The sequence below is a fragment of the Leucopleurus acutus genome (genome assembly GCF_964270905.1).
Source record: "Leucopleurus acutus genome assembly, chromosome: 16".
NCBI classification, from domain to species: domain Eukaryota; kingdom Metazoa; phylum Chordata; class Mammalia; order Artiodactyla; family Delphinidae; genus Leucopleurus; species Leucopleurus acutus.
Window position 1 is genome coordinate 66,854,293 of NC_139158.1, and position 26,503 is coordinate 66,880,795.

At 46.0% G+C, this 26,503-nt stretch overlaps 2 protein-coding genes across 3 annotated transcripts in view; both read left to right on the plus strand.

Moving 5' to 3' along the window:
* RALGAPB (Ral GTPase activating protein non-catalytic subunit beta) overlaps positions 1-10,447 on the plus strand; it is a 100,366-nt gene extending 89,919 nt beyond the window's left edge. For both annotated transcript variants that reach the window (XM_082857417.1, XM_082857418.1), the window contains exons 26-30: positions 307-443; positions 2,139-2,247; positions 3,023-3,101; positions 5,357-5,505; positions 6,373-10,447. In XM_082857417.1, coding sequence (XP_082713543.1) covers positions 307-443; positions 2,139-2,247; positions 3,023-3,101; positions 5,357-5,505; positions 6,373-6,566 — 668 coding nt within the window. In that variant the 3' untranslated portion in view covers positions 6,567-10,447. The remainder of the gene's footprint in view (positions 1-306; positions 444-2,138; positions 2,248-3,022; positions 3,102-5,356; positions 5,506-6,372) is intronic.
* Positions 10,448-12,762: 2,315 nt separating this feature from the next.
* ADIG (adipogenin) lies at positions 12,763-16,722 on the plus strand (the record flags this gene model as incomplete). Its single annotated transcript, XM_082857827.1, has 2 exons — positions 12,763-12,898; positions 16,610-16,722. Exons 1-2 carry the CDS (start codon positions 12,772-12,774, stop codon positions 16,720-16,722), a joined length of 240 nt encoding a protein of 79 aa, XP_082713953.1. The 5' UTR covers positions 12,763-12,771.
* Between the last annotated feature and the right edge of the window lie 9,781 nt (positions 16,723-26,503).

The following is a 26,503-nucleotide window of genomic DNA, read 5'->3' on the forward strand; positions in this document are numbered from 1 at the left end:
AGTAGAGCCAGAGCCAGCAAATTATGGCACACAGGCAAAATTCAGAACACTAAGAATGGTATTTACATTTTTAAAGGGTTGTAAATAAACTACAAAGAAGAATATGCAGTAGAGACCTGTATAGCCAGCAAAGCCTGAAATATTTATTACCTGATCCTTTGCAGAAAAACTTTGCCAACCCTTGCTCTAGAAGCAATGCTTTGCTTAAGTGACTTAGGTTGGACTGTTAGCATAACTAGTTTAATAAACACGTTTGCTCTAAGGAAGTAGTAGGTATTATAATTATTTTTTTTCTTTATGCTATAGCTGATTCATTGGAAAGTAACATCTCAGATCAAGATAGTGATTCAAATATGGATCTTATGCCAGGAATTCTGAAACAGCCATCCCTGACGCTTGAGCTTTTCCCTAATCACACAGACAATCTTAATTCCTCACAGAGGGTAAGTCACTTTGTTGATAAACCTCCAAAAATTTGTAGTGAAATGGAAGTAATTATAAAATCACACCTGAAAAGCTTTTAACTTTAACTCAGAGAGTAATTATAGCAGTACTGATTCATTAGTATCTTAATTTTTTTAATCAAATTCTTATGCTTTTCTTTTTTTCAGCTTGCAACAAATATTTAATTCTAATTCAGCCTTTGTTGTTTTCCTTGATTTAGCCATTTCAGTTCCGTGCTCGGTTCTTTCATCCATTCCGTCTCAAGCCTAGGTTTTTATTTGGTCCCTAAAATATCCACTAAAGGTACAACAGTTACTATACATTTCATAGCATTAATCATGCAAAATTCAACTTAAGTCTGACAACATACAGATGACAGCATTTTGAAGAATCGCCCAGTGTTTGAATAAATGCACTGAGTGAGGCAACACAGCAGCTACTACAAGAAGACAGCATTTTACTTTTATCCTTTTTTCTTACCTTATCAGATGTTATGTCTTATCTGTGTTCTCCCCTCATGTTATGTCTTAATCCTTACTGGAAAGTGACTGAGTAAGTGATAACAAGACTACAGGATCAGTTTACAGGTGTAAGAAAATTGATTTAGAACAAATAGTAAAAAAGACAAAAGAAGTGTAGTATAAACTTTCCTGAAGCCCTTCTTCCATTGTAAAGGAGTTTAATTTGGCTCTTTCTACACTTAAAATGATTTTTAATGTAAGTATTTGCTTAAAAGAATATGGGAGAGGTTCACCTTTAAAATTGATTTGGGAAAAAAAGTTAACTTGTATAAAACTCTCTGAAGTAGACTGATTTTGAAAATCATGAGTTGCTACCTTTAAAAAGGTTTTACAGAATACAGTTTGGAGAAGAACAAGTCAGGTAATGCAGAATTTTAGTCAGATCTAATGGTCAGGGATTGCTACTCATTTTCTGAATGCCAACGTGGTTACGATTAGAAGGGAACTTCCTCAACCTGAAACAGAACTCTGCTAGAAACCTGCAGCTAACATTATACTTACACATTATTCTGAAAGCTTTCCCCCCAAATGGAGTCAAGGATGTTTGCTCTCACTACCTCTATTCACAAGATAGTAGAGGTTTTATGCAGGGAAATAAGAAAAAGAAATAAATCGCATAAAGCTTGGTTATTTCTTAAAATCCAAAGAATGACAACTCTTAAAGCACCATGTTTTCATTTACCACATACTTTGCAGACTACTAACAAACTTAAGGAAAGAAAAATCATATCAGTAGATACAGGAAAAGCTGTTGACAAGAATTCAACACTGAAAGGATCCCCAGGCAAATCAGTGATGTTGCTATGATGGAAAAATCGTCCTGCTTTCTGACCATAGAGATGGACTCAGATCCTTTTTAAGCACTCATTAAGGCATTGCATCAAATTTTATTTTTATAACTATAATTGTTTACTGTTCCTTATCTTTTTTTCATTTGAAGTTTCTAGACCTTCATTTCCTTGTTCTAGTTTGAGACTTGATAAACAGAGGAACCAAAGAAGGGCTTTTTTGCAAATGTATTTTATACTTTTTTCCAGAAGTGACTTCCCATGACGTGATCCTTATTTCCCTGGGTAGCTTGATGAATGTATGGTTGTAGTTTTATTAAGCCAGTGTTTTTTATTTGTTTGTTTCTTTTTCTTCCCCTCTTCTGCTTTTCTCTGCCTCATATAGCTCAGTCCCAGTTCCAGAATGAAGAAGCTGCCTCAGGGGCGCCCTGTGCCTCCCCTTGGACCTGAGACAAGAGTTTCTGTAGTCTGGGTGGAACGCTATGATGATATAGGTACTGTGTAAGGACTTTGTCCATTAATAAGATTATAATAGGATGACGATGACTTGTTAAATGTCTAAAGGGAGTGGCAGCATAGGCCCTATATGGTGGCCAAGAGCTGGAACTGGAGTTCAGCAAGCCTGGATTTCATTAAGCCTTAGGTCACTCATGTGTTAAATGAGTGATCCAGCACTTATTTCATAGTTGTGAAGATTTGATGAGACTCATGGTTACAAAAAGCCTTTAACTCTTCTTGGTATGACAGTTACTGGTTTGTGACCGCTTGGTCCCACTGCATGTAGCCCCCAGTTACCCCAGAACCTCTGGAAAGGAGAAGGGAGAACACCTCCCTCACCCTCTTTCCACAGACCCTACTGCCTTATTTTAGTGTAAAGCTTAATTTGTCCTTAGGGATTGTGCTATGGATATGTTTCTCATGATTTTTATGTAAGCTGCATTAAGAACATTAGAAATGTGTATTTATCCTAGAATCTCATCCAGCTCAGAGTTTATAAGAAAGTGTGAAAGTTGCTTTCCAGAACTTCTAAAGCTATTTCCAAGCCCTCTAAGACTATAGATTATGTTCTGTAAAAACTCTCTGCTTTAGATGAACTTATCTGAAATACGTCTTAAGGGAGAATTTTTTTTTTAATTTGTGAAGAATAGTTAGGATTATATATTTTAGGATAGCGCAGTCCATATATATGTTGCCTGCTATGTGAAGAGATTAGGAAAATAGGTTTCCTAGGAGGGAGATATTAATTGTAATGCTATGATTTTCTTCCAGAAAACTTTCCCCTCTCAGACCTGATGACAGAAATCAGTACTGGTGTGGAGACTACTGCAAATAGTAGCACTTCTCTGAGGTACGCTCTATACTTGCTTGAAGTTTGTCAGCATTGTGTTTAAGCATAGAGAAACCTATTGTTTACAGTATGTTGATTGCAGTTTCATTAAGAGATTAGGACTTTAATGAAACAAAAGGGATGAAGGCAGTAAGAAGTAAACGTAATTAGGGGAGAAGAATCAAAGAGAGAAGTTTGTAGATTAATGCACAAGGTGATCAAATTAGCAAGGATTTTTAAATAGCATAATTAATTGCTGTTTAAATTTATCTGAGGCAAAAAAGAAAGACGGAGAAGTGGAGGCAATTAAGTATTAATGAAGGCTGATAATAGAGTAGCAATATTAGATAGAAATAATGGAATTAAATTGGTCAAAACATTCTGGATAGATAGCAGTTAAAATGTCCTCATCACATAGGAGCTATTTAATGGGAAAATATTTCTAAGTAAAACATAATACTAACTTTATTATAATACTAAGATTTTTATTTTAGCTTTTTCATGCACAAAAAGGATAAAAACAGAATAATATGATTCTAAGAATAATAAGAATGTATCTGTGCAGGCTTTATTGTTTCAGAGCTTTTTGCTTGCTTGTCTTTGGTTTAAACAAATAATTTATATCAAGCTAAACTTGATATTTTAACTTTGAGTAAGTGCCTTCTGTTTCCATGATCTGGTTTGTATTGCACGTAAGATGAATTTAGATTACTGTTGTAGAAACAAAGTCAGTAAAGGTGGTTTATTTTAACATTATCATATTAAATTTCTAGAATAGGGCAAGTCATTCTTAAAACTTCCATGTTTGCTTTTGGGTTTTTTTGGCCTCACTGCGTGGCATGTGGGATCTTATTCACAGTTCCCCGACCAGGGATCGGAACCTGTGCTCCCTGCAGTGGAAGCACAGAGTCTTAACCACTGGACTGCCAGGGAAGTCCCCATGTTTTTTATGCTAAAGTATTTTAAAGCAAATTACAGATTTTCTAACATTCTAAATATGCACCTCTGAAGATTAAGAACACTTTTCAAATAGATAAAGATAACATTATTACAGTAATAAAGTTAGTAGCAATTCCTTAATTTCATCTAGTAGCCAGCTCACATTCAAATTTCTCCATTTTCCCTAAAATAGTCTTTATAGCTGGTTTGTTTAAACCAGCATCCATTTCATCCATCTGGTGTTAATTCTTTCAGTCTCTCAATACAGAACAGTCCTGTTTTTTCTTTTTTTCGTCCATGACACTGACTTGCTGAAGAGACCAGGATAGATTTCATGAGGGGTACTTTTCTAGAACTAGTTTGGAAGAGAACTTTTAAGTGTCTTGTACTGTTTGTTGTTTTAATCTTTTTAGGTCAAAAGTTCTAATATGATTGGACTGTAAAATTTGTGTTTTACTAGTAGTTTAGCAAAGTTTAGAATTTGTCTTGGGGACAGAATTAGTATAGGATTGATTTTTATTAAATGTCTTAAAAAATTGAGTCGCTGTCCCTTTGGCCAAAATCGCTTTAGAAAGAAAGCTCATTGTGTTGCAAAACGAAAGCAAACCAAAACCCTGGCATATAGCATTGAAGAGTAACATGGGTACCTCTAGATGCATTGGCATAGCCCTGACACATGATGTGTAATTCAGTCTTCTAAAAGTACGGTTGCTGACCTTGGCAGCTGTGTTACCTGTTCAGAGGCTTTGAGGGCTTTGACTGTGCTAAGATTCAGCCATTTATCACCTCTGCTGAGGAGGACAGTTGCAACTGACCCAGACTAAGGTCCTCCCGACCTCTTTCCCCAGCCCCTAAAAAAAAAATCATATCAGGGATTCCCATAGTGAGCCTAAACTGTATTTCCACTTCTGCTCTGAGGTGCCAGCATTGACTGTGGTGGAATTCCCTGCCCTCTGGTCAGCCCCACTCTTGTTCCCTACAGGAGGGAGGAACTAAGTAAAAGTAAAAAACTGGCTGGTTGCTATTGATGGTTCCCCACGATACATTTTTTCTGGCCTTTCCTTCCACCCCGTGTCCCCAGTGATTTTCTAAGCACAATTTTTAGCCCCTTTTTTGGTCAGCTTCAAAAGGCCAACCCCATTGATGGGTAATTAGGGTCAGGTGTTGGTGTGGGGAGCTTCACCGTGGGCTCCCAGAAAGAAGATTCTGAGCAGACTGATCACTTGTCTCTTCTCAAATACTGCCTGGCAGTATGTCCCCTTGGTATTCTTATATTATACATGGGGGACTTCAGCTCTTGAATATCTGGGGTAAAAAGAGTTTTTTCTTTTCTTAAGATCTACTGCTCTTGAAAAAGAAGTTCCTGTCATCTTCATCCACCCTTTAAACACTGGATTATTCCGGATTAAAATTCAAGGAGCCACTGGAAAATTTAACATGGTCATCCCTCTTGTGGATGGGATGATTGTCAGTAGGCGAGCACTCGGTAAGCTTCATATGTGGCTGAAGGATTGAATTTTCATTTCTTTTTTTAAAAATAAATTTATTTATTTGTTTATTTATTTTTGGCTGTGTTGGGTCTTCGTGGCTGTGCGTGGGCCTGCTCTAGTTGCAGCAAGCAGGGGCCACTCTTCATTGCGGTGAGTGGGTTTCTCACTGCGGTAGCTTCTCTTGTTGCGGAGCACAGGCTATAGGCTTGTGGGCTTCAGTAGTTGTGGCACACGGCCTCAGTAGTTGTGGCTCACGGGCTCTAGAGCACAGGCTCAGTAGTTGTGGCGCACAGGCTCAGTAGTTGTGGCGCACCGGCTTAGTTACTCTGCGGCATGTGGGATCTTCCCGGACCAGGGATCAAACTCATGTCCCCTGCATTGGCAGGCGGATTCTTAACCACTGTGCCACCAGGGAAGTCCCATTGAGTTTTCTTTTTTTTTTTTTTTTATTTAACATTTTCATGAACCAAAAAGAAGTATAAATAAGGAAATGATGATATTACTTAGTAGGTCCCACATGTGGAAAATCCTGTGGCTCTTGTTAAAAGGAAGCATGTTTGGCTCTGTTTTGAAGTGTGCTTAATCTGCTAAGTACCAGCACAGCTGTAATTCACAAACTTCCAGTGCTGGAAAATGAGCATAGTTGTTTACACTCCAGGGCAGGAAATGGGTTGTCAGGCTAGATTTTGATTTTGTTTTCCCATGTCATCGTGTGTTTCTTCTGACAGTTTTATCTTAGTAGAGCTCTGTCTCTCTGGGGACAAGGAGTTTTGCAAATGGAATGAAGTAGTTTGAGTTTGCAGAGAATAGTTCACTTGAATACTGATAGTTCACCTAGCTGACTAAAACCCTCTGTTTTCAAGGTTTTCTGGTGAGGCAGACTGTAATTAACATTTGTAGAAGAAAGAGACTGGAAAGTGACTCCTACAGTCCACCACATGTCCGCCGGAAACAGAAGATCACTGACATTGTCAACAAGTACCGGAACAAGCAGTTGGAGCCAGAGTTTTATACTTCACTTTTTCAGGAGGTTGGACTCAAGAACTGTAGTTCTTAGACCACTGTCTGTCTAGGACTATTGAACTCTAGTTTGGAGCTATAATATCAAAGCAAAACAATTTGATAGGTGATCACTGTAACAATAAAACAAATCACTCCCCAAGAGCTTACTGTTTAATCACCAGAATAGAAGAGACACATTATAAACCCATCTGAGAGAAGACTTTTCGGCTTTTTAGTGAAATGGGCTCCCAGACACAATCATATTCCTGCTGGTAATGATGATATACGTTTTAGCCATAAACTTTCTTTTAAAAGTGACAATTTTAGTTAAATATAAGCCTTTTGAGGAGAAAGGCTTTTATGCATCTCAGTTAAACATGTGCATTGGTAGTTTCAAATTTGCAAATTAGAAGTTGAAGATAGTTTTATACCTCACTTTTTAGGAGGTTGTGTTCAAAAGTAAAATCTGTCTCAGAATCTTCCAGGACATTTAAAGACTCGTGTTGATAGCATGGAGGAGAAGGAAGGAAACCTCAACTTTCTGCTCACTCGTAGGTCCATTTGTCATCCAGCTCTCATCCAAATGTCAAACTGACGGAAAAGAACTTAAGTGTTTTTTGCTCAGATAAGAAGTCTGAGATTAAAATATTTCATAGTTTTTCTCCACACTTCAGAAAGTTACTCTCATCACTGCAAAGGTCTGTCTGAAGGCCTCAGTTTCTGGGCAGCCCAGGAACAGATCTAAAATGGAAGCATGGCCCAGTCCTTTAATGAGGATACAAATGGAGTTTGTGGAGTTAAGTTAGAAGACAGCTGTGATGCCTCCACTCTCTCCATTATTGTCTAGCTCCGTGACATTATGACAGGTTAACCATTTGTAATTCCTTGGTAATTTCTTGGTTAAATATTAAGAAATATAAATTCACAGCAAAGGTTAAACATTATTTGGTTTCATCCATTGTCTCATTTCAGGACCAAGCAGGAAACTGCAGTAGTTTATGAAGGATTCTAATTTGGGGTTCAGGAAATAGCCTCTCAACGCTACTAATTCAGATCTCTCCCAGAGAGCTACTAGATTTCATCATAATTGACAAACATTAGTGACCACCTCCTTGGGTGGCTGCTTTTAGAAATGGCTGTTGTCATATTTTCTGGACTTTGCCGGCTGAAGGCACAACAAATCCCTGCCCGGGTTTTTGAAATACTTCTGTTACCTCGCTGCTACTTTTCTGCCAGGGATAAATGTTTTGAGGTGGCCAGACCCAGAACATCCTTACAAGGATTCCTGTTACAGTGCTAGAGTATACACTGCTCATTTCTCCTATTCTTATGTACTTTCTTCTTTATTAAGATTATTTTATGTTAAGAAAATAAGTGACATTTAAAAGTCCAAAGAGGAGTGATCACAGTTGTATAAGGGGTGATTTCCCACTTGAACTCTGATGTCAGTAGATTCTGTAGGTCAGGCCTACAACGGTCTGTTTGGTTTGATGTTTTGGTAGTTTAATTAGAGGGTGGGGAATAGTATAGGACCTAATTCCCTGTGCAGATATTTCTATTCCAGAAGTACATGTTGATATCTATGAGCAAGAAACGGCATAGCAGCTCTTGGTTTTAAGTTTGCCGCACCTTTTTCTTTGTGTTTGTTTTAAGCTCAGGTAAAGGTAACCTCCTCCTTCTATGACTCCAGTTTCCATTCAGGGTATAATATTATTCAGTAATTGATTTTCTTTTTAATCTGGGCAATAAATTGATGTTTCCAGATGGTAGCATGGGGGAGGGGGTTGTATGATTAGCGCGTTCTACCCTAAAAATGTTTTAGTAGCTCAGCAGGTGTAAAGTGAGGTTTAACAACTTTCATGGAAATTCCAGATTGACATTTCATGGGAAAAAATGAGCACTTGTTCTGATGGATGTGGACAAAGAAGGCTATAAATTAACGTGCAACTTATAACATTCCAGAGGTTAAAAATAACTGATGCAGGTGTACCTCTTCAGTGTGACTCTTCAGATAACACTTTTACCTTTGGCATAGTTCTGCTGTCAGCAAAATGTACGGTGGTGTGTGTGTTGGGGTGGCCTTCCTGATGCTTCAGTTTGTTCTAATTTCTGACAACTCTTTGTAATTCTAATGGCTTTGATAAGTCAGTGAACAACCATGTTGAATGCATTTATGATCTGGAAGACTTTGTGGGCTCCCAGGGAAGGAGGGATGGATTTAGGACTGTGCTGCTCCCAGAGACGTGAAACCCCAGTGTGCACAGCACAGACGGAGTATGGGGCACACATACCTCGTCAGGTGCCGACTCCTTCTGCTCAAAATCACATCTACCTAAAAAGGGAGTGTGGTGGGGACCCTTGGACCTTTCACTATTGTGGGTTTGAGTTCATGGTCACTAAATTCTCTCAGCTGCCTTTGTAAAAGTCACTTTGAGTACAGTAACGCCAGAGGAGCATATTTAGTCTCTAATAATAATCTTTAGTAGTCCACTTGATAAATTTGCTAACATAGGTTCAGAACGTTTGGGGGGAAGCCAGGACCACTTCGGTCTTTGGCTTAAACAGTTTAGTTGCTGCATGTGACAGGTGCACCAGGGTGTGGATGAGTGTGGCATTTGTTGACAAGGAAGGCATTACCCAGGGGACAGAGGCAGGTAGCCCCTCGTAGTCCCTTCTCACATTTGGGGGGTAGGGGCTCCCTCCCCCTCTCTGACTGGGAGCATTGAGGACAGAGGAGGGCTTTTGCCTTTTCCTGTTCAGCCGGCTCTCTTTTGTCAGTGCTTCCTCCTAAGACCCCCTCCTGTCCGTTGGCCCTTTGCCCTGGATAGTTACATGGTGGTTTGACCGCCTCCCGTCCTGGCAATATATACACAACATGCATGCATGCTGTCCTCCATTTCCAGGTCTTCAGGTCCCCTGAGGCCACCCATTTTCCTCTGGACTCATTTATAAAAATAAAATACCTACATCTTTGGCCAGTAATGTCAGTTCCTACAGGTTTTGTGTGTGAGGGCTTCATGAATGGTTACTTGCTGCATACACTGAGGAAGCATTTGTCAGACTCTGCAGAGTGATTTTTGGAGAAGCAGTGTCTTCAAGAGTATTTATTTATATTGGAAGGTGGAATTTTACCCAAAGAAAGTGGGAGTCAGCCTTGCTCAAAGACATGTAGATGGTAAAAATGTATCGGAGGTAATTTGACACTCCTGCTGGTAGTTCTCCATTCAGCATTTTTAAACCCCTTCAGGTTATATCTTCCTAAAAAGAATTGATTTATATGTTTACATGAAATGGTAAGTTGCGTTAGGTGGTCTGTTTTAGGGATTTCTGTGACAGCCTCTTTTCCCGAGATGGAGAGATTGGAGGTAATCCACCTGTTCAATGTGGAATCAAACTGTGGGTTCTCAGTAGCTAAAGAAGCCATGTACTGTATAGTGTTTTTCTCGGAGTATCAACTCATGTTTTTCAGATGCTTTTCTTTTTTTAATGGTGAGGGAAAGGTATAATTTGGGATTCCACAGTGCCTTGCATACAGTAGGCGCCCAATAAATATTTGTTGAAGCAAACCAAGTTTCCCAAGTCCTTGTCTCTTGCAGTGACCAAGAACATCTTTCTCCTCTGAAGGGCTTGGCAGTTGTGGCTAAAAAATAAGCAGTATCATTATTTGCTTGAAATCATATACACAATTTGTATGAATTTTGGTATGTTGCCAAGACATGATCTTTTTCTTATTGTATTTTCTGTAAATATTTCTGGCACTGAACTGTAAAGTAAAGGCGAAATGTAAATATGAAGGTGTCCTGTGTACCCTCGCCTCCTGTGTTTCCTCTTCGTCAGTTAGGGAAGAAGGCCCAGAGGCTTGTTTGTATTTATGCAGCCCCTTTGTCCAGAAGAAACCCATGGAATATTGAATGTAATACATTTAGTCAATTAAATTTTAAGGAGATTCTTATCTAAAAATGTCATGTGTGCTTTTGGTTTGATTCTGGCATGGGTGTTCTTCATAATTTAGATCAGTAGGTTTTCACCCTGGTTTTGTAGAGTATCATGAAATACTCAAAATTTGATAAATTTAAAAAGAAAATTATTTGGCTTTCTATGCTGGAAGGAGCTTGTGTAACTAAAGCCCTGCCAACAGAGGCCCACCTTACAGAGGCTAGCAGTTGCTGAGCGGCTGGCTGGCTCTCTGTGTCCTGGGAACACAGAAATGCCAGCTGAGCTCCCTGCCTGCAGAAGATCTGAGCTCTGCCAGGGCTGGCCAGTCAGGAAAGCAGAGATGCAGGGGGAGGTCCTCCCACTGTCCACTGGCCCTTTGAGTAGGGTCTTGGCTGCAGAAGGTTCCATGGGGCCAGATTAACACCTAATGCCTAGGTCACACGTGGCGGGGGGAGGCGGGTGGTACCACTTGAGCAAACAGCTGTGGTGCATGACTCTGCCAAGAGCCACCCCTCCAGCCTGGCACTGACTCCACGTGACAATGCGTGGCCCCCCAGAGTGCAACTGGAAGCCAGGGCTGCGAGTTGCCTCCCCTCAGGTGTGTGTCCACACCTGCTTGCCTCCTCACCACAGGACCTGCTGCTGGGTTCTGGTGGCCGGGGGAGCTTAGCCCTGGGCTGACTGCACGGTGGCCCTGTTTTGGGGTCTGGCAAGGGTATGTGTGTTCGAGCCTTTCTCAGCTGTGCTGCTCAGCTCTTTCTGACCCCAGCCCCTTCAGAACCCAGTGCCAAGGGACCTCCCTGGTGGTCCAGTGGCTAAGACTCCGTGCTCCCAATGCATGGGGCTCGGGTTCGATCCCTGGTCAGGGAACTGGATCCTGCATGCCGCAACGAAGAGTTCGCCTGCTGCAACTGAAGATCCTGCGTGCCACAATTACGACCGGCACAGCCAAAAACGAACAAACAAAAAACAGTGCCAAGAAATCACCCCAACCCAGACCATCCAGCTCTTGGTCTTGGCCCCCGGGCCCTGAGTGGCACAGCTTGCCAGGCTACCGTGTTTCATGGGTGCACATTCTAATACCATCTGCCCTGACCCTCCTCTGCTGGGGACTTGGGTCATTCCACAGCTGGGCTAAGACTCCCTTTAAACACACTGGCCCTCCAAACCCCAGCTGTCCCCGCCCCCATTTTTACTGTGGCTGGACCCCTCTTACCTTTCTCCCTGGGCCAGTGTCTTCCTCTAAGGGGGTCCTTCCACTCCATGTCTCCCCTAGGTCTACCACCCACTTCCTACAGCGGCTCCCCCAGCCTGGAACTGGGTCTGCCTGACTTTCCAACCTATGCTCCACGAGATGCCGTGGTCTAAAAATCAAGTCGGCCTCAGACTGGTTGCCCATTGACGTGTGGCGTCCGAGCCTCACCCCCTGGAGGTTCTGACTCTGCAGAGCAGGGTGAGCACGCCAATCGGCATGTCTCATATGTACCGTCCAGCCCCCTCCGCCCCTCTGCTGGCAGTGGCTGAGGCAGGTGGGCCAGTTGGAGAATACCACGCTTCCGCCTTCCTCCCCTCCATAAGCAGCAGCTGCTCTTCGTGTGGACTTCCCGCACCTACCAGGCTCCCAGCCTGGCCAGAGTCTCTCTCCAGCTTAGGGGCTGTCAGGCCCTGGGAGGTCCAGCGCCTCCTTCCTGTCGTGAGACCTGACGCGGAGATTTACTGACTACTCCATAATGAAAGAATGACAGAGGCGAGGGGGAGAGAGGGATTCTCTCCCCCCCCCAAGACATTTGGGGGTGTCTTGCCCATTTGGGAGATAAAGGAACAAGGTTCAAGTCTTAGAAGCTCTTCACTGAAAACCCTAATAAGGAGAGATGCAGAAGCTTCCAGATTAAATAATAGTCATTTACTGAGGGCCTTGCTGGCTCCAGAAGGAATATGTGACCTCAGATATATGAACACCCACCCAGGGGCAATTTGTATCCACTTTTCTAACTTTTAGCAGCTTGGCGAGGTAAGGATTATTTCCATTCTACAGGAGGGTCGGGGAGGTGTCACGTGAACCCACAGCATCTTACAAGGATTCAAACCCAGGCCAGGAAGCCTGAGCTTTTGTTCTCAGTCAAACTGTCCCACTGTCCCCAGTTTCTTCCCACTCGTCCAAAACAGCTCTCTCTTCAGCTGCCTGAAGGACCTTGTGGTTTCCTTATTACGTCACCCGTTCAGTCACAGTTGGGCTGAGAGCGGAGCGTGGCCCGGCCCGCCAGGTCCCCAGGGCAGCCCTGCCGGCCCAGCCCAGGCCAGCCTGGCCTAGCCACACACGCACCATGAAGTACCCTCTGGTGCCGCTGGTGAACGAGCTGACGTTTTCTTTCCTGGTGTTCTGGCTCTGTCTGCCCGTGGCTTTGCTGTTGTTCTTGCTGATCGTCTGGCTATACTTCTTACTCAGCCAAGGTGAGCTGCCAAGGCCCGGGCCCTAATCCTGGAGGCTGGGCAGGGCGTGGGATATGCTGGGAGTCCCCAAACAACTGCCGAGAGAGGGGCGTCCTTCAGGCAGAGGGGTTTCCTGCTGGCTCCGAGAAAGCATGGACTTGGTAGTTTAGCGTTTCTTAACCTGGAGTCCCAGAGGGAATCCTGAGTTTGGAAAACAATGTGTATGTGTGCACATCTGGCCCTTCAGGGGCCACTGCTAGCATATGAGGTCTTTGGTACATATGAAAGTATTGTGAATGTGACTGCGAATTTAGTTAAGATATTCTAGATAGAAGATAAAACGGTTTATTACTTTTGCGCTTTAATATAAATATATTTGTGGTAAAATAAACTTGGAGCAGAAATGTACTTGGAATTGGTTATCGTGTATATAAAATTCATATTATTTCTGAAGAAGCAGTAGTCATGTACCACCGGTAATAGCTATTATTATCAAAATGTGTATGTAAACTATATATATATATACAGAATAGTGGAACTATAATTCTTGTGTGAAATATGGCATCAAATGTAAAATGTATGTTTCAGCATGGCAGTAAATACTTTCTGTTTTTGTGACCAATCATTAATTTAGAAGGAATTGAATCTTTCTAATAAATAAATAAATACACATACAAAAAGGTGTCCCTTCAGGGCCACAGCTAGCACATAAGGTCTTTGGTACAAATCAGAAAGAGGTGGCCCCTCTGGGCAGATGAATTAGTAAAAGACGTCCCTTCCTGTGAATGCAGCCAGGGCACAAGGCTTGGTGAGCAGAGCGTGGGCTGGCGTTCAGCCCCTCTCGGCCCTCAGCCCTGTGCTTTTGCAGTCAGCAACCAGCTTGATGGGTACAGCAGCCTTCAGCATTTAGCAGGTGCCCAGAGACCACTCACACAGTTTCCTGCCCAGACCGCACATCAGGGAGGATCTGGGTTTCTGTGGGACGCAGGATCACAGAAGCTGACCGACACCTGTCCTGAACTCAGCATGCCACCCAGAGGAGTGGGAGGCAGGGCGAAGCAGGCCTGAGGGAGGCTGGGAACGGTGGGCCGGTGGGGACGGGGGACAGCCTGGCCACGTGGCAGGAATGACGCTCTGCTCCTCAGGTGTCCCGTCTCCCCCAGCACTCCCATCACCTAGGGGCCTCTTCCTGGGGACTGCTTGACCTCCCACCTCCTGCTCAGCAGCCCCATGACCTTTGACCACCTGCGCAGGGAGGGCACTGAGTGTGCTGCCAGCTCTGCTCAGATGGTGCTCAGACAAGCTGAGCAGTTCACCCCCAACTTGCCCCATAATCTCACATGTAGGGGCTGGCAATTGTGCAATTGTTACGAGTTCCTGGCGAGAGCTTCCAGAAAATGTTTGTTTACCAGGGTGGACGGCAGCCCTCCCTGAGGGCCAGTGTTGGGTAGAAGGCAGAGCCCTTGCCTGCAGTGGCTATAAAATCCCGTTTCTCCAGAGTCTAGGGGATGTGGGCCCGGGTTTCAGCTTTGCCCCTTAATCGTTCATAACAATAGCTTTTTTGAACACTGTGCTAGGCCTGTGCTAAACACCTGGTGTACCTTATTTCATTTAATCCTCAGACTAACCCTGTGAAATAATCCTTATCATACAAGTGAGGAAACTGAGGTTTGGAGAGAAGTTACCTGTCCAAGGCCACACCCTTAAGAGTGCCGACTGTCCAGTGTCTCACCTGGGCTCTGACACCTACCAGCTGTGGGACTTGGGGCGAATCCTCTCTGAGCCCCAGTTTTCTCACCTACAAAATGGAGATAATAACGGTCCCTACCCTTTGGGGCTGTGGAGAGATGCATGTCAGGGGCCGGGTACCTGTACACACATGGCACATAGCAGGTGTTTGGAAGCTGAGAAATAATCCAGGCAGTGTCGGTTTTGTCAAGGTAGGAGGAAGTGTAGGCGTAGCTTTGGATGGGTTTTCCGGAAGGTGGGACACCGTCCCTGAGGTCCAAGGCACTACCCTCCTCCAGCAATTCATTCTCCTTGGAGGCCCATCTCTAAGCCATCCACAACCTGCCCTGTCTGACCCGCTCTCAGACTTTCTCCTGAGAGGCTGTTTAGCCACTGACGTCTCACACGGCAGCTGAAACAGGTCCTTTTGTTGATTTCGCATTGAAGAGAAACTGCCCTTAAAGTGAGGCAAGCAGCTCTTCCTCAGGGTCCCCGTCTTCTTGGGAACCTCAGTATTTCTGTGTTCTGTCTCTGTGCTGAGAATTGGCTCAAACCCAGGGTCTGGACCTGCCAGGGATTGGGGGGCTGGGGCTCGGGACACCCTGGCCTGGGGTTTTCTCTTCTGCCATGGATCTCTGGATTGGAATCAGTCTGGCCTGGAATCCAGTATGAACAGCCGTCAAGAGGAGCTCTGATTCCCCCCTCCCCAGCCCCACCTGGCCTGGCTCAGCAGGGCGGTTTCAGAGCCCAGAAGGGAGAAGGTTGAGCAGCAAGTGCCACGTGGCCCACGAGGACGTGAGGATGCCAATGCGCTTTTCCAAGTGGAGGCTGGAGCAAGTGGGGGGAGGGGGAGCTGCCTGGTGAGATGGGTACAGAGGCAAGAAAAGATGGTTGGCAGCTGAGCCCTGGAGACGCTGGCCAGGGAGGGCAGTGCTGATCCCCAGCCTGACATAGGAAGGGAGGATGAAGCCTCCGAATTCCCTGCCTTTGGACAAGGGCCCCCATGGAACTGCATGGGACTGTGGAGCCGGGACCTGCTTTTGCGTCCAGCGCTGCCACCTGCCAGCGGCAGGAAAACCTACACGTGTTATTAGATGGGTACCTGAGCTTGCTAACACGGCATATCTCGGGAAGGCAAGGTAAGAAAAGAGGGAGAAGGGGGAGATTATTGTTTTTCTGAGTATACTCAAGTTGTTTCACTGGTTACAGAGAAGTAGAGGAGGTTGAAGACAGCCCCTCAGATTTCAGACCAAGAAAAGGCCGAGGGGGTTTCCTGGTGGTCTAGTGGTTAGGATTTGGTGCTTCACTGCCAGGGCCTGGGTTTGATCCCTGGTGGGGGGCTTTGGTGGGTGAAGGGGGCGTTCTTTTTTTTAAAAAAGGGATTCTACCATATACTTCTCTGCAACTTTCTTGTAATATACCATAGACATCCAGCAAGTTACAAGATACAGATCTAATGCGGGTGTTTTGCAAGCCTCATGACATGCCACACGTGAGTGTGCCACACTTCATCACCCAGACCTCTCATGATGGACACACACATGGTTTCCAGGGTATTTTAGTGTGTGTGCGCGCGCGTGTGTGTTTCACCATAAAACAGTGCTGTAAGGGAAACCATTGGACACATATACTCAGACATTTGTTAATGAATGAACTGGTGGATGGATGGATGGACAGGTGGGTGGGTGGCCTTGTGTCTCCTCGGTGACCCCTCCTGGACCATGCTCAATACAGGTAGGCCATTTGCTCACCCCTAGGGTCCTTCCTCTTCTAGAAGATGGATGTGTCATGGGCCAACCTTCTTTCGTGGTCCCAGCTCACCATTCAAGGCCCTAAAGTCTTCCTGAGGTCTTGGGGCTGTCTCATCTGCCATGCTTCTGCCTTGGCCCCCTGGCCTCAGATAAGGCTGCAGGGGATGCCTGGACCCTGCAGGGGGCTCCTTTAGCATCGAAAATAGGAGCTAGGATGTGACCACTGAAGAGGCCTTGTCTTGTCCCTCCACAGATTCAGAGGAAAATGACTCAGATGTTTGCTTTGATTGGGAGCCCTGGAGCAAAGTCCCCGCCAAGTTTTGCCAGAAGACGTTGCATAGCCAAGAGGAGGAGAGGCCCAGCTAGTGAGGCTATTCTGCCAGGTGAGGCCCCTCTAAGAGGTGGGGGGCTGGAAACAGGAGCCTCAGGGCCTGCCCAAAGCCTGGGGCGGCTGCCATGTTGGAGCTCTCCTCCCTCTACCGTGTTGGAAATCTTGCTGTCTCTGCCATGTCAGAGAACCTTCTGCCTTATTGTGTGGGAGACCTGTTCTTGCCACGTTAGAGGACCAGTCACCTCTGCCGTGAAGAGTTTCTTTACAAAGGCCCCCCCTACCCATTATCTCTGTGACCTCACCTCCGATCACCCTCCTTAGGGTCTTTGCACTGGCTGTTCCCTCTGCCTGGAACCCTTCTCCCCACACATACCTCACCTCGAAGGGTGCTGCTCACATGTCACTTTTTCAGTGACAACCACCCTCCTTAACACTGTAATCTTTTCCCCACTCTGGCTCTGCTCTGTTTTCTTTTGCCATAGCACTTATTACCCATGACGTGCTGGATAATTGATGTCTCCAAAACATGCACAGCAATGCCTGACACACACACGATGGAGGCGCCAGAGATATTTGTAAAAGGAAGGAGAAAGACGTGATAACAATAGTAACTAATAATAATGGCTGATATTCATTGAGTGTTTAATAGGTACCGGAGCCCGTGCTAAACGTTCACAAGCTCATTTACGGAAGTCCTATGAAGAAGATATTATTTTTATCTTCATTTTACAGATGGGAATTCAGAGTGTCAGTGCAGTTAAATAATGTGCCCAAGTATCAGGGCTCTACCCTCACTGAACAGCGAGGACACCTCATCCATCCCAGTGGGATTAAATGCCATTTCTATGCCAGTGACTCCAAATGTATCTCACTCTAATCTCCCTTCTGAGCTCTATTATCTGTCCCCTCCATGCCTTTTCATGGCTAGAATGGGATTCTTAATTCCCTTTGCTACCCAACAAAGCAAAACACAGCACCCGATCTTCTGCCAGCTGGTCCGCATCTCCATGAACAGCATTGCCGTTGGTTGGTCTAGTTGCTTGAGCCGCGAGCCTGGGAGTCATCCGTCATGCCTTTCTTTTCCTCCCACCCACGTCCAGTCCATCAGCAAGTCCTAAATGCCATCTCTCATGCATCCACTTCTCTCTGTCCCCAGGGCCACCATGGCCTGCCCTACCCCAAGGTCTGTCCCTATGTCTCACTCTTGGAGCCCCTGCCTGTCCGAGTGGAGAAAGGAGGTGGTGGTGAGAAGCAGGGGCCCTCACTTAACCTCAGTCACACTGACCTTGTCAGGTCATGACCTTGACAGTTGAAAAAGGAAGTTGAGGGCCCTTTCCCCAGAAAAACACACACTTGGACACGCACTCAGAGTTTTGTGCTCAGGGCCAGGTTCACAGGTTGTCACCTGTGCTGTTCCACAAGGTCACATGTCCAGAAGAGCCTCATGCTTCGTTTAATGTTCTGCTGTCACTGTCTTGAAATTCTTCATTTTTTTTTTTTTTTTGGCTGTGCCACGTGGTTTGTGGGATCTTAGTTCCACGACCAGAGATCGAACCCTGGCCCTCGGCAGTGAAAGCCCAGAGTCCTAACCACTGAACCACAAGGGAATTCCCTTGAAATTCTTAGTTTTTGAACAAGGGGACCCACATTGTTCATTTTTTTAATGGGCCCCACAAATCACATAGCCCGTACTGTTTGTGTACAACTAATGGGGTAAGAAAAGGAGATATTCGGACTCTGATATAGAGCCCTTCCTGCCCCATCGTGGTTCTGTCTCCCTCTTACTCTTTCATCTCATTGTCACCCTAGATCCAATGTTCCACTGCTTCCCAGCCTGGTTTACCCAGAGTCAGCGGGGCTGCAGCAGCGACCGAGGTGGATGGGAGACTTGCCGGGGAGGGGAGAGGACTTTGGCGAGTGAGGTGCTCCCCAGGGACCCCCGACTCGTCTCCTCCACTGATGGACACACGAACGCCTCCAGAGACCCGGCTCTTCTCCATTACAGACCACCTCCCAGTCCCCCCAGGGAGGAGCCTGAGCCTGTGAAGACAGTATAAGCTGGCCCTTGGGGAGAAGCTGCCGACTGAACTCAGAGGCCCGTGAGGGCAGGCCCCTGAGAAAGCTGCTGGGCCTGACCAAGTCCACTCACTTGACAAGCTGTGCAGCCCGGGCCCAGCCCTGGTACCACCTTGAGCCATCCTGACCTTTGGGAATCTCTTTCCCACCTGTTCAAAGGGCTGGGGGATCTTGCTCTGAACTTCTGCTCTCTAATTTCAAACTCACTGTATGTGAAATCAAGCTCAAAATCACTCATCCTTTTTTATTTTTATTTTTTGGCCATGCCACGCAACTTGCAGGATCTTAGTTCCCTGACCAGGGATTGAACCCCGGGTCCCCGGCAGTGAAAGTGCCGAGTCCTAACCGCTGGACCACCAGGGAATTCCCTCAAACTCACTCCTTGATTAGTCTTCAGGTTGATTTTAATAACAAATATTAATTTTATAACTATGTACATTATCTACCATTTGCCTAGTTACAATAGGAAGAGCTCACCTTTAGTGGGTGCTTACTGTGTGCTAGGTGCTTCACTATGCATTTTTTATACACGATTGTTTTTTCTTTTTTTTTTTTGGCCGCGTTGGGTCTTTATTGCTCCACACGGGCTTTCTCTAGTTGCGGCGAGCGTGGGCTACACCTCGTTGCGGTGCACAGGCTTCTCATTGCGGTGGCTTCTCTTGTTGTGGAACACGGGCTCTAGGCACGCGGGCTTCAGTAGTTGTGGCACGTGGGCTCAGTAGTTGTGGCTCGTGGGCTCTAGAGCGCAGGCTCAGTAGTTGTGGCTCATGGGCTTGGTTGCCCCGCAGCATGCGGGCTCTTCCCGGACCAGGGCTCGAACCCATGTCCCCTGCATTGGCAGGCGGATTCTTAACCAATGCACCACCAGGGAAGCCCCACATGATGGTTTTTAATGCTCACAAGCATTCTGTGAGGTAGGGTCTTTGGTTATTCCTGGTTTACAGATGGGGAAACTGAGGCTCAGAGTGGTCAAGCAACTTGCTCAGAGTCACACGGGTAGGGTTGGGATTTGAACCTGGACCCTGACTCTAGCGCCTGGTCCCTGTTCCACTGTGCCAGTTCTTCTCCAGGTTGGGGTGTTGGAGGAGAATATGGAGGAGACACAATGTTCTGACCTTTCAAGAAACCCCCTGTCCCTGTACCCTCGCTGGCTACGGGCAAGCAGCAGGGTTGATGGGCTGGAGAAGGGGACAGGCCCTCTCAGGGATCACCTGGGTGTCATCTTTGTGTCCCCTCTTTCTCTCTCACCCCACATCCCACCAGCCACCGTAAGACTTCTAAACAAAGGCAAGAGAATGAGTCTGAATTATTAGCGCCTGAATTATTAGCTAGTCTCCTGGACTTCGTTCTCTCTGGCTCTGCTTTTTTCTGCCCTATTAGAGCAATCCATCCAAAACACAAATCGGAGCATGTCTCTCCCCACCACCCCTATCTTTCTCCCTCTCTCTCTCTGTCTCTGTGTGTCTCTCTCTGTCTGTGTGTGTCTCTCTCACACGCCCCTTTCTCCCCACACGCTTTGTCATGAGCTTCTTCTGTCAGTGCTGTGCTTTCTGGGGGCTTTCCTGGCATCGAATAAACACTTTTAAAAACAAAAAGCTCCCCTTTGGCTGAAGCTCCCCCCCGCTGGCTTTGTCTGACATTTTCTCCAACTGCCCTGCTCCGTGCAATGCCATGTACCGTTTAGTGCCACTGCCCCTTTGCTGTCTGTAGGGGGCTGCTGGGGCATCGTTCGGCTTCCTGCTGACCCAGAAAAGCCACCAAGCCCCCCCAACCGTCCACCACCCACCCCCAGCCATTCTGGAGGAGCCAGAGGAGCCTCCTGGGGCGAGCTCAGGCCTTGAGGGAGGGTGGCCGCAGCCTGGCTCTGCAGGAGGAATGTCCGGCCGTGCTCCTGGAGCGGCGCCTGCAGCAGAAGGCGGGCCAGACAGCTCCCTGGGGCCCCTGGAAGGCTAGTAGCTCTGGAGGATTGTTGGCTGTGTGTGTACGGGTTGTCTGTGGAAAGATGCCCTCCCTGCTTGGGTGGGAGGCTGAGACCCCCGGCCTCTGAGGGAATGGATTGAGGCCCCCTTTCTGGCATTTTGTCTGGTAAGGCAGGAGGGGTGTGTGTGTGTGTGTGTGTCCTTCTCCCTGCTGCCCAGATGGCCCTGGTGGCCCTGGCTTCACCGTGTCCCCAGATCCCACGGGTCCTCATCGCCAGGCGGCTGGGGTGCTGTGCCTGGGCTGGGCAGACCTGGGCTGCAGGTACAGGAATCCCAGGAGAGGAGAGGGAAGGTTTGGGCCACTGGTGTCTCAGAGCCAAGCCCGAGGGGCGAGGGGACCAAGTTGAGTACCCATATGTGCTGGGGGCATGCATCATCTCACTTCATCCTCACCACACACTTGTGAAGCAAGAATTCCTCTCTCATCCTACAGATGAGGAAACAGACGCTCTGGGAGGTCAAGTAAATGGCCCAAGGTTACCACCAAGGGGTGGAGTGGGTTTCTTTTTTTTTTTGACTGCATGTTGAATCCATGCCCCCTGCAATGGAAGCATGGTGTCTTAACCACTGGACCACCAGGGAAGTCCCTGGAGTGGGTTTCAAACCTTGGTCCGTGAGACCCCAAACCCAGGCCTTTCCTAGGCCACACACTACCCTGGGTCACTGATTTTTGGATACTTTGAGATGTGAGTAACCCCCAGTATGTGCCGTTTCCCCTTCCTCTGGATGAAGAGAGTGTTAGGAACTCCAGGGCTTCTTTGGGGCTCAGGATTCAGGACCCCAAACTGTGGAGTCTCAGCTGGGTTAGTGTGGTCATCTCGACTGAGAACTGTCACCCCCTTCCCCCTGCTCAGTGTGCCTCTCACAGCAAAACCAGAATTTTTATTTATTAAAACAATGTCTTTAAATTTATTTTATTTATTTATTTTTTTTGGCGCCGTTGGGTCTTTGTTGCTGCGTGCAGGCTTTCTCTAGCTGTGGTGAGCAGGGGCTACCCTTCGTTGCAGTGCGCGGGCTTCTGATTGCGGTGGCTTCTCTTGTTGCGGAGCACGGGCTCTAGGCGCGAGGGCTTCAGTAGTTGTGGCTCGCAGGCTCAGTAGTTGTGACCCGTGGGCTCTAGAGCGCAGGCTCACTAGTCATGGCGCACGGGCTTAGCTGCTCCGCGGCATGTGGGATCTTCCTGAACCGGGGCTCGAACCCATGTCCCCTGCATTGGCAGGCGGATTCTTAACCACTGCGCCACCAGGGAAGCCCTAAAATTTTTATTTTTATTGTTATTATTATTTTTGGCTGTGCTGTGCGGCTTGTGGAATCTTAGTTCCCCAAGCAGCGATTGAACCTGGACCCTCGGCGTGGAAGCATGGAGTCCTAACCACTGGACCACTAGGGAATTGCCCAGATCAGAATTTTTAAAACGTCATTTCTCCTCGACTGTGATTACAGCATATTACAAACAATGTGATTCTGACAGAAATTCAAACAGTACAGAAGTATATGCGCCTATTTCCCAGAACCTACTACTGTTAAGGTTTGGACATATACCTTGGGAGAATGTTGTGACATATATAAAGCTGTACCTATATAGTTCTACGCAAATACAACCATGGTAGTGGTTGTGCCTTTACGCTTCCTTTCAACCCTTGATTAATGTTATGGACATCTTTACATGTCAGTAACATAACGATCTAACTTATTCATTTTAATGGTCTCCCAGAATCCAGTTTTATGGGTATCCTTTCGTTAATTAGTTCCTGGCTAATTTAGACATATAGATTGGCTCCAATTTTTAACCATTCTAAGCAATACTGTAACAGACATCTTTGGGGATTTGTGTGGGTAAAACTCATTCCTAGAAGGGTAATTGTAGGTTTTAGAGGAACAGTTAGAGTCTTGATAGTTCCTGCCCAATTGTCCTCCAAAAAATGCTGTAGCTCAGAACACGCCTGCAGCAAGGGAGCCCCGTTGCTCTCCTCATTTCCACCTGAGGACCGGATTGCTGCCCCCGACCAGAGTTTCTAATTCAATAATTTTCCGGCAAAGACTGAGAATTGGCAGAGTAGATTCGCATATCCAAGTTTTCAAGCATCCAGTTTTAAATTTAAATTAGTTAAGATTAAATAAAAATTCATTTTCTCAGTCATACCAACCACATTTCAAGAGCTCAGTAGCCACACGTGGCTAGTGGCTACTGCACTGGCCAACACAGCACAGAAAATAGCCTGATTAAGTGAGTCAGGCAGGGACAGGCTAGTGTTTATGGTGGGGAAAGAATGGGTTCAGCTCACTTCCTTCATACCTAAGGGCCTCCTGAAACCACAGCGCATACCAGTTGAGAGCACTAGAGCTGGGGCTTGCAACGTGGGTTCGAATCCTGGCTCTGCTGCTTGCCAGCTGGGTATGTATGGGTCGGTCATCTACTCCTGGGTCTGTTTCCTCATCTGTAAACTGGGGACAATAGCACCCACCTGTGAATATTAAACTGATGCCTGCACGTGTCTGGTGCTGGGCATGTAGTCAGTGCTCAGGAAACACTGGAAACAAAATGACAACAGGAAACAGTTATTCATGCTGTACACGGAGGATCTGTGCACTTTTCTGCATATACTGTACATCAGTAAAACACTGAAAACAGAACAAACAAAAAATCAGCTGTTAGTGATGCTCAGAACAAATGTTGTGGATGTGCTGAGTGCCCTTGTTCTCTGGTGAAATGGGGGACTCACTGCAGCACTGCGTCATATGACCTTGGGACAGTGACGCCATTGGAACTGTTAGGCTTTTATTTCATTTCTGTCCCTTCCTGCGTCCCATCTGACCTCCTCAAAAAGTTCACCCAAAGAAATGATCACTCCCCTCTCCCTGCTTAGCTGTCAAAACGGGGCCAAAGGTAATGACTTTTGTTTTGGTTAAGTCACCGCAGTTTTCAAATTGTCACGAAAACACCCAGAGGCTGGTAATTTCCAAGCAAATCACAAAGCAACTGAAGAAATCATGCTGTGCACCAGCAGGGGTTTCCAAACCCACACAGGAGCTTCCTGGACGGGCAGTTTTCTCGAAAAGCATAAATCAAGCTAAACGGCCAATTTTATAATTAACTGGGAATCAGTCTCCAGTTAAGCTTCTGCTCCGTAAAATTGGCCAAGAGGTTGCCCAGGGAGAACTGGTGCCCTGCCTCTTCCTTCGGGCACTGGCAGACCTGAGACTGCTTTGCTTTACCACTTTCAAGGATGTTTCAGGATGGGAGGGTGGAGCTCAGCGTGTGGGCAGGACACTTGGGGGAAAGGCACAAGCCAGCGCCTGTGGGTAAGGTGCTGGCGGGACAGGCCACGTGCAAAATGAGCATGGGGGCCCCTGTTCAAAAATTATTAAGAATTTCAAGATGGTGATAGCAGAGCACTAAACCCAGCATGGGCTCCTCCTAAGCCTGGGATCCTGTGGGATTACCCAGGTCACACAGCTGTGATGCTGGTCCTAGGTACTGGATCACACCTCCAGAATTTGGGGGGACATCCATGGGTGGGGTGTCAGGCTGAGGGCAAAATACAGCCTCAGAGACTCCAGGGCACAGGACCCCACAAGGCAGAAGCCAGGTAGACAGCAGGAGCAAAATTGGCCCCCTGATCCAGGCTATAGCAACTACGACAACAGAGAAAAATCCAATAGAACAATTCTGCGGGGGAGGCAGTTTGGCAGGAAGTGTCAAAATTTTATGCAAACCCTTTGATTCAGCAATTCCACTTTCGACTCTCTTCCACTGCTACCTCTGTGCAAAGGTACAAGGTCATAAATACGAGGATGCTTTTTACTCATGATCTGGACCCGATGGAGGCAATCCAAGCATCTGTCAAAAAGGCATAGGTTAAAAAACCAAGCTACCTCCCCAGGTAAGGATATTTCAGATAAAATGCACTCTGTGGGTGAACTTCTTATGATTCAACTGCTCAAGATATTATCTAAGGCCCCGCTTTTAAAATTTCTTTTTATTGCTGTGCATGGTATCCACTTTGTTCTAAGCCCGGATCCCCACTGGGTGACTGCCAACACCTGGGGGCTACTTATTTTTCGCACATGTCTTCAGCAAGTTGTCTACATCTCAGAATTCCCAACGGAAGTCCTGAGCTGTATCTTCCTGAAACAATTCCTGTGGCTGGAGGAATGCAAGCAATGGTTCTTTTCTTTTCGGTTTTTTTTTTTTGTTTAAAACAATAGCTTTATTGAACTATAATTCACATCATATAATTCACCCATTATAAAGTACACAGTCCAACCGTCTTCAATCTATTCCTAGAGTTGTGTAACCCTCATCACAATCGATCTTAGAACATTTTCATCCCCTTAAAAAAACGCTGTACTCATCGGCAGGCACTCACACAACAGTTCTTAATTCAAGCTTACCTGGACCTGCGTCTGTGACTAGGCTGTGTGTGTGTGGGGGGTGGTCACAGCTGCTATAATGGGGGATGCGTGGAAAGGTTGCTGGGGAGGCAGCCACAAGGCCCACCGCATCTGTGCTCCGCTCACTCGTGACGTTGTGATGTCCCTTTGTCCTCGTCTGGCCCCGAGATGCTGATGGCCTCCTGCAATACGCCTTCCTTACCTCGCCAAGCTCTTATTGTAAGACTGCCTTTAGTGCAGTAAGAGTGAGCCAGATCTCATGGAAAAGGGATACGGTGGCCAGGATTGGCGAAACCCCAGCCCTGGCCGGGGGGACAAATTATGCAAAGACACGGAGGTCTAAGAGATACTGGAGAACTTGCCAACTCATAACTGGAAAGCAGCGTTCACGTGGGGAAATGGCAAATGATGAGGCCCACGTGTTTCTGTCAATGTCACATTTCTAGCCGTTCTTTTCATTTTTCTTGCTGTGCTATGAAGCGCATAAAGGTTCCTCACGGTCATAGGTTCTTTGTGGATTTACTCTGTTTCCCTCCTTGGAATGCTTCTCAGTCTGCAGGTGCTATCGATATTCAGCCATTGTGTTAACATTTACCCAATATTTGGCCCACCTTTTTTACTTTTAACTTTTGTTCTTTTACATTACGTGTGTTTTCCCCAGCTTTATTGAGATATAATTGACATATAACATTGTGTAAGTTTAAGGTATTCAATGTGATGATTTGATACACATATATTTTGTGATTACCACAAAAAGGTTATTAAGATCTTTATCACCTCACAGAGTTAGCACTTGTGTGTGGTGAGAACATTTAAGATCTACTCTCTTAGCAATGTACGAGTATTTTAACTGTAGTCGCCATGCTAATCATTAGATCCCCAGAACTTACACGTTGTACAACTAGGAGTTGCCCTTTGACCAGCATCTCCCCATTGCCCCCACCAACCCCTAGCAACCACCGTTCCACTCTCTGTTTCTATGAGTTCTGTTTCTGTGAGCTGTTTTAGATTCCATCATACAGTATTTGTCTCTATCTGAATTATTTCACTTAGCATAATACCCTCAAGGTCCATCCATGTTGTCACAAATGGCAGGGACTGGGGAGCAGGGAACTACAGTCGTTTATGCTCTTCTTTATTTTCATTTATCCTTTACTTCTTTGCTTTTATGCATTGAAAGTCCTCCCTCATCCAGCAAACTAACTATCCACCTACATGTGTTTTTCTAGTTGTGTTTTTTAAATTAATTTTGGTGTCTGGTGTGAGAGACCCACCTTCTTAGTTTTTTTCTTTTCCAAATGTTCAATTGTCCCAGTACAGTCCCAGACTCCCAGTAAAGTGCACAAATATTTACCTTGTACATCTT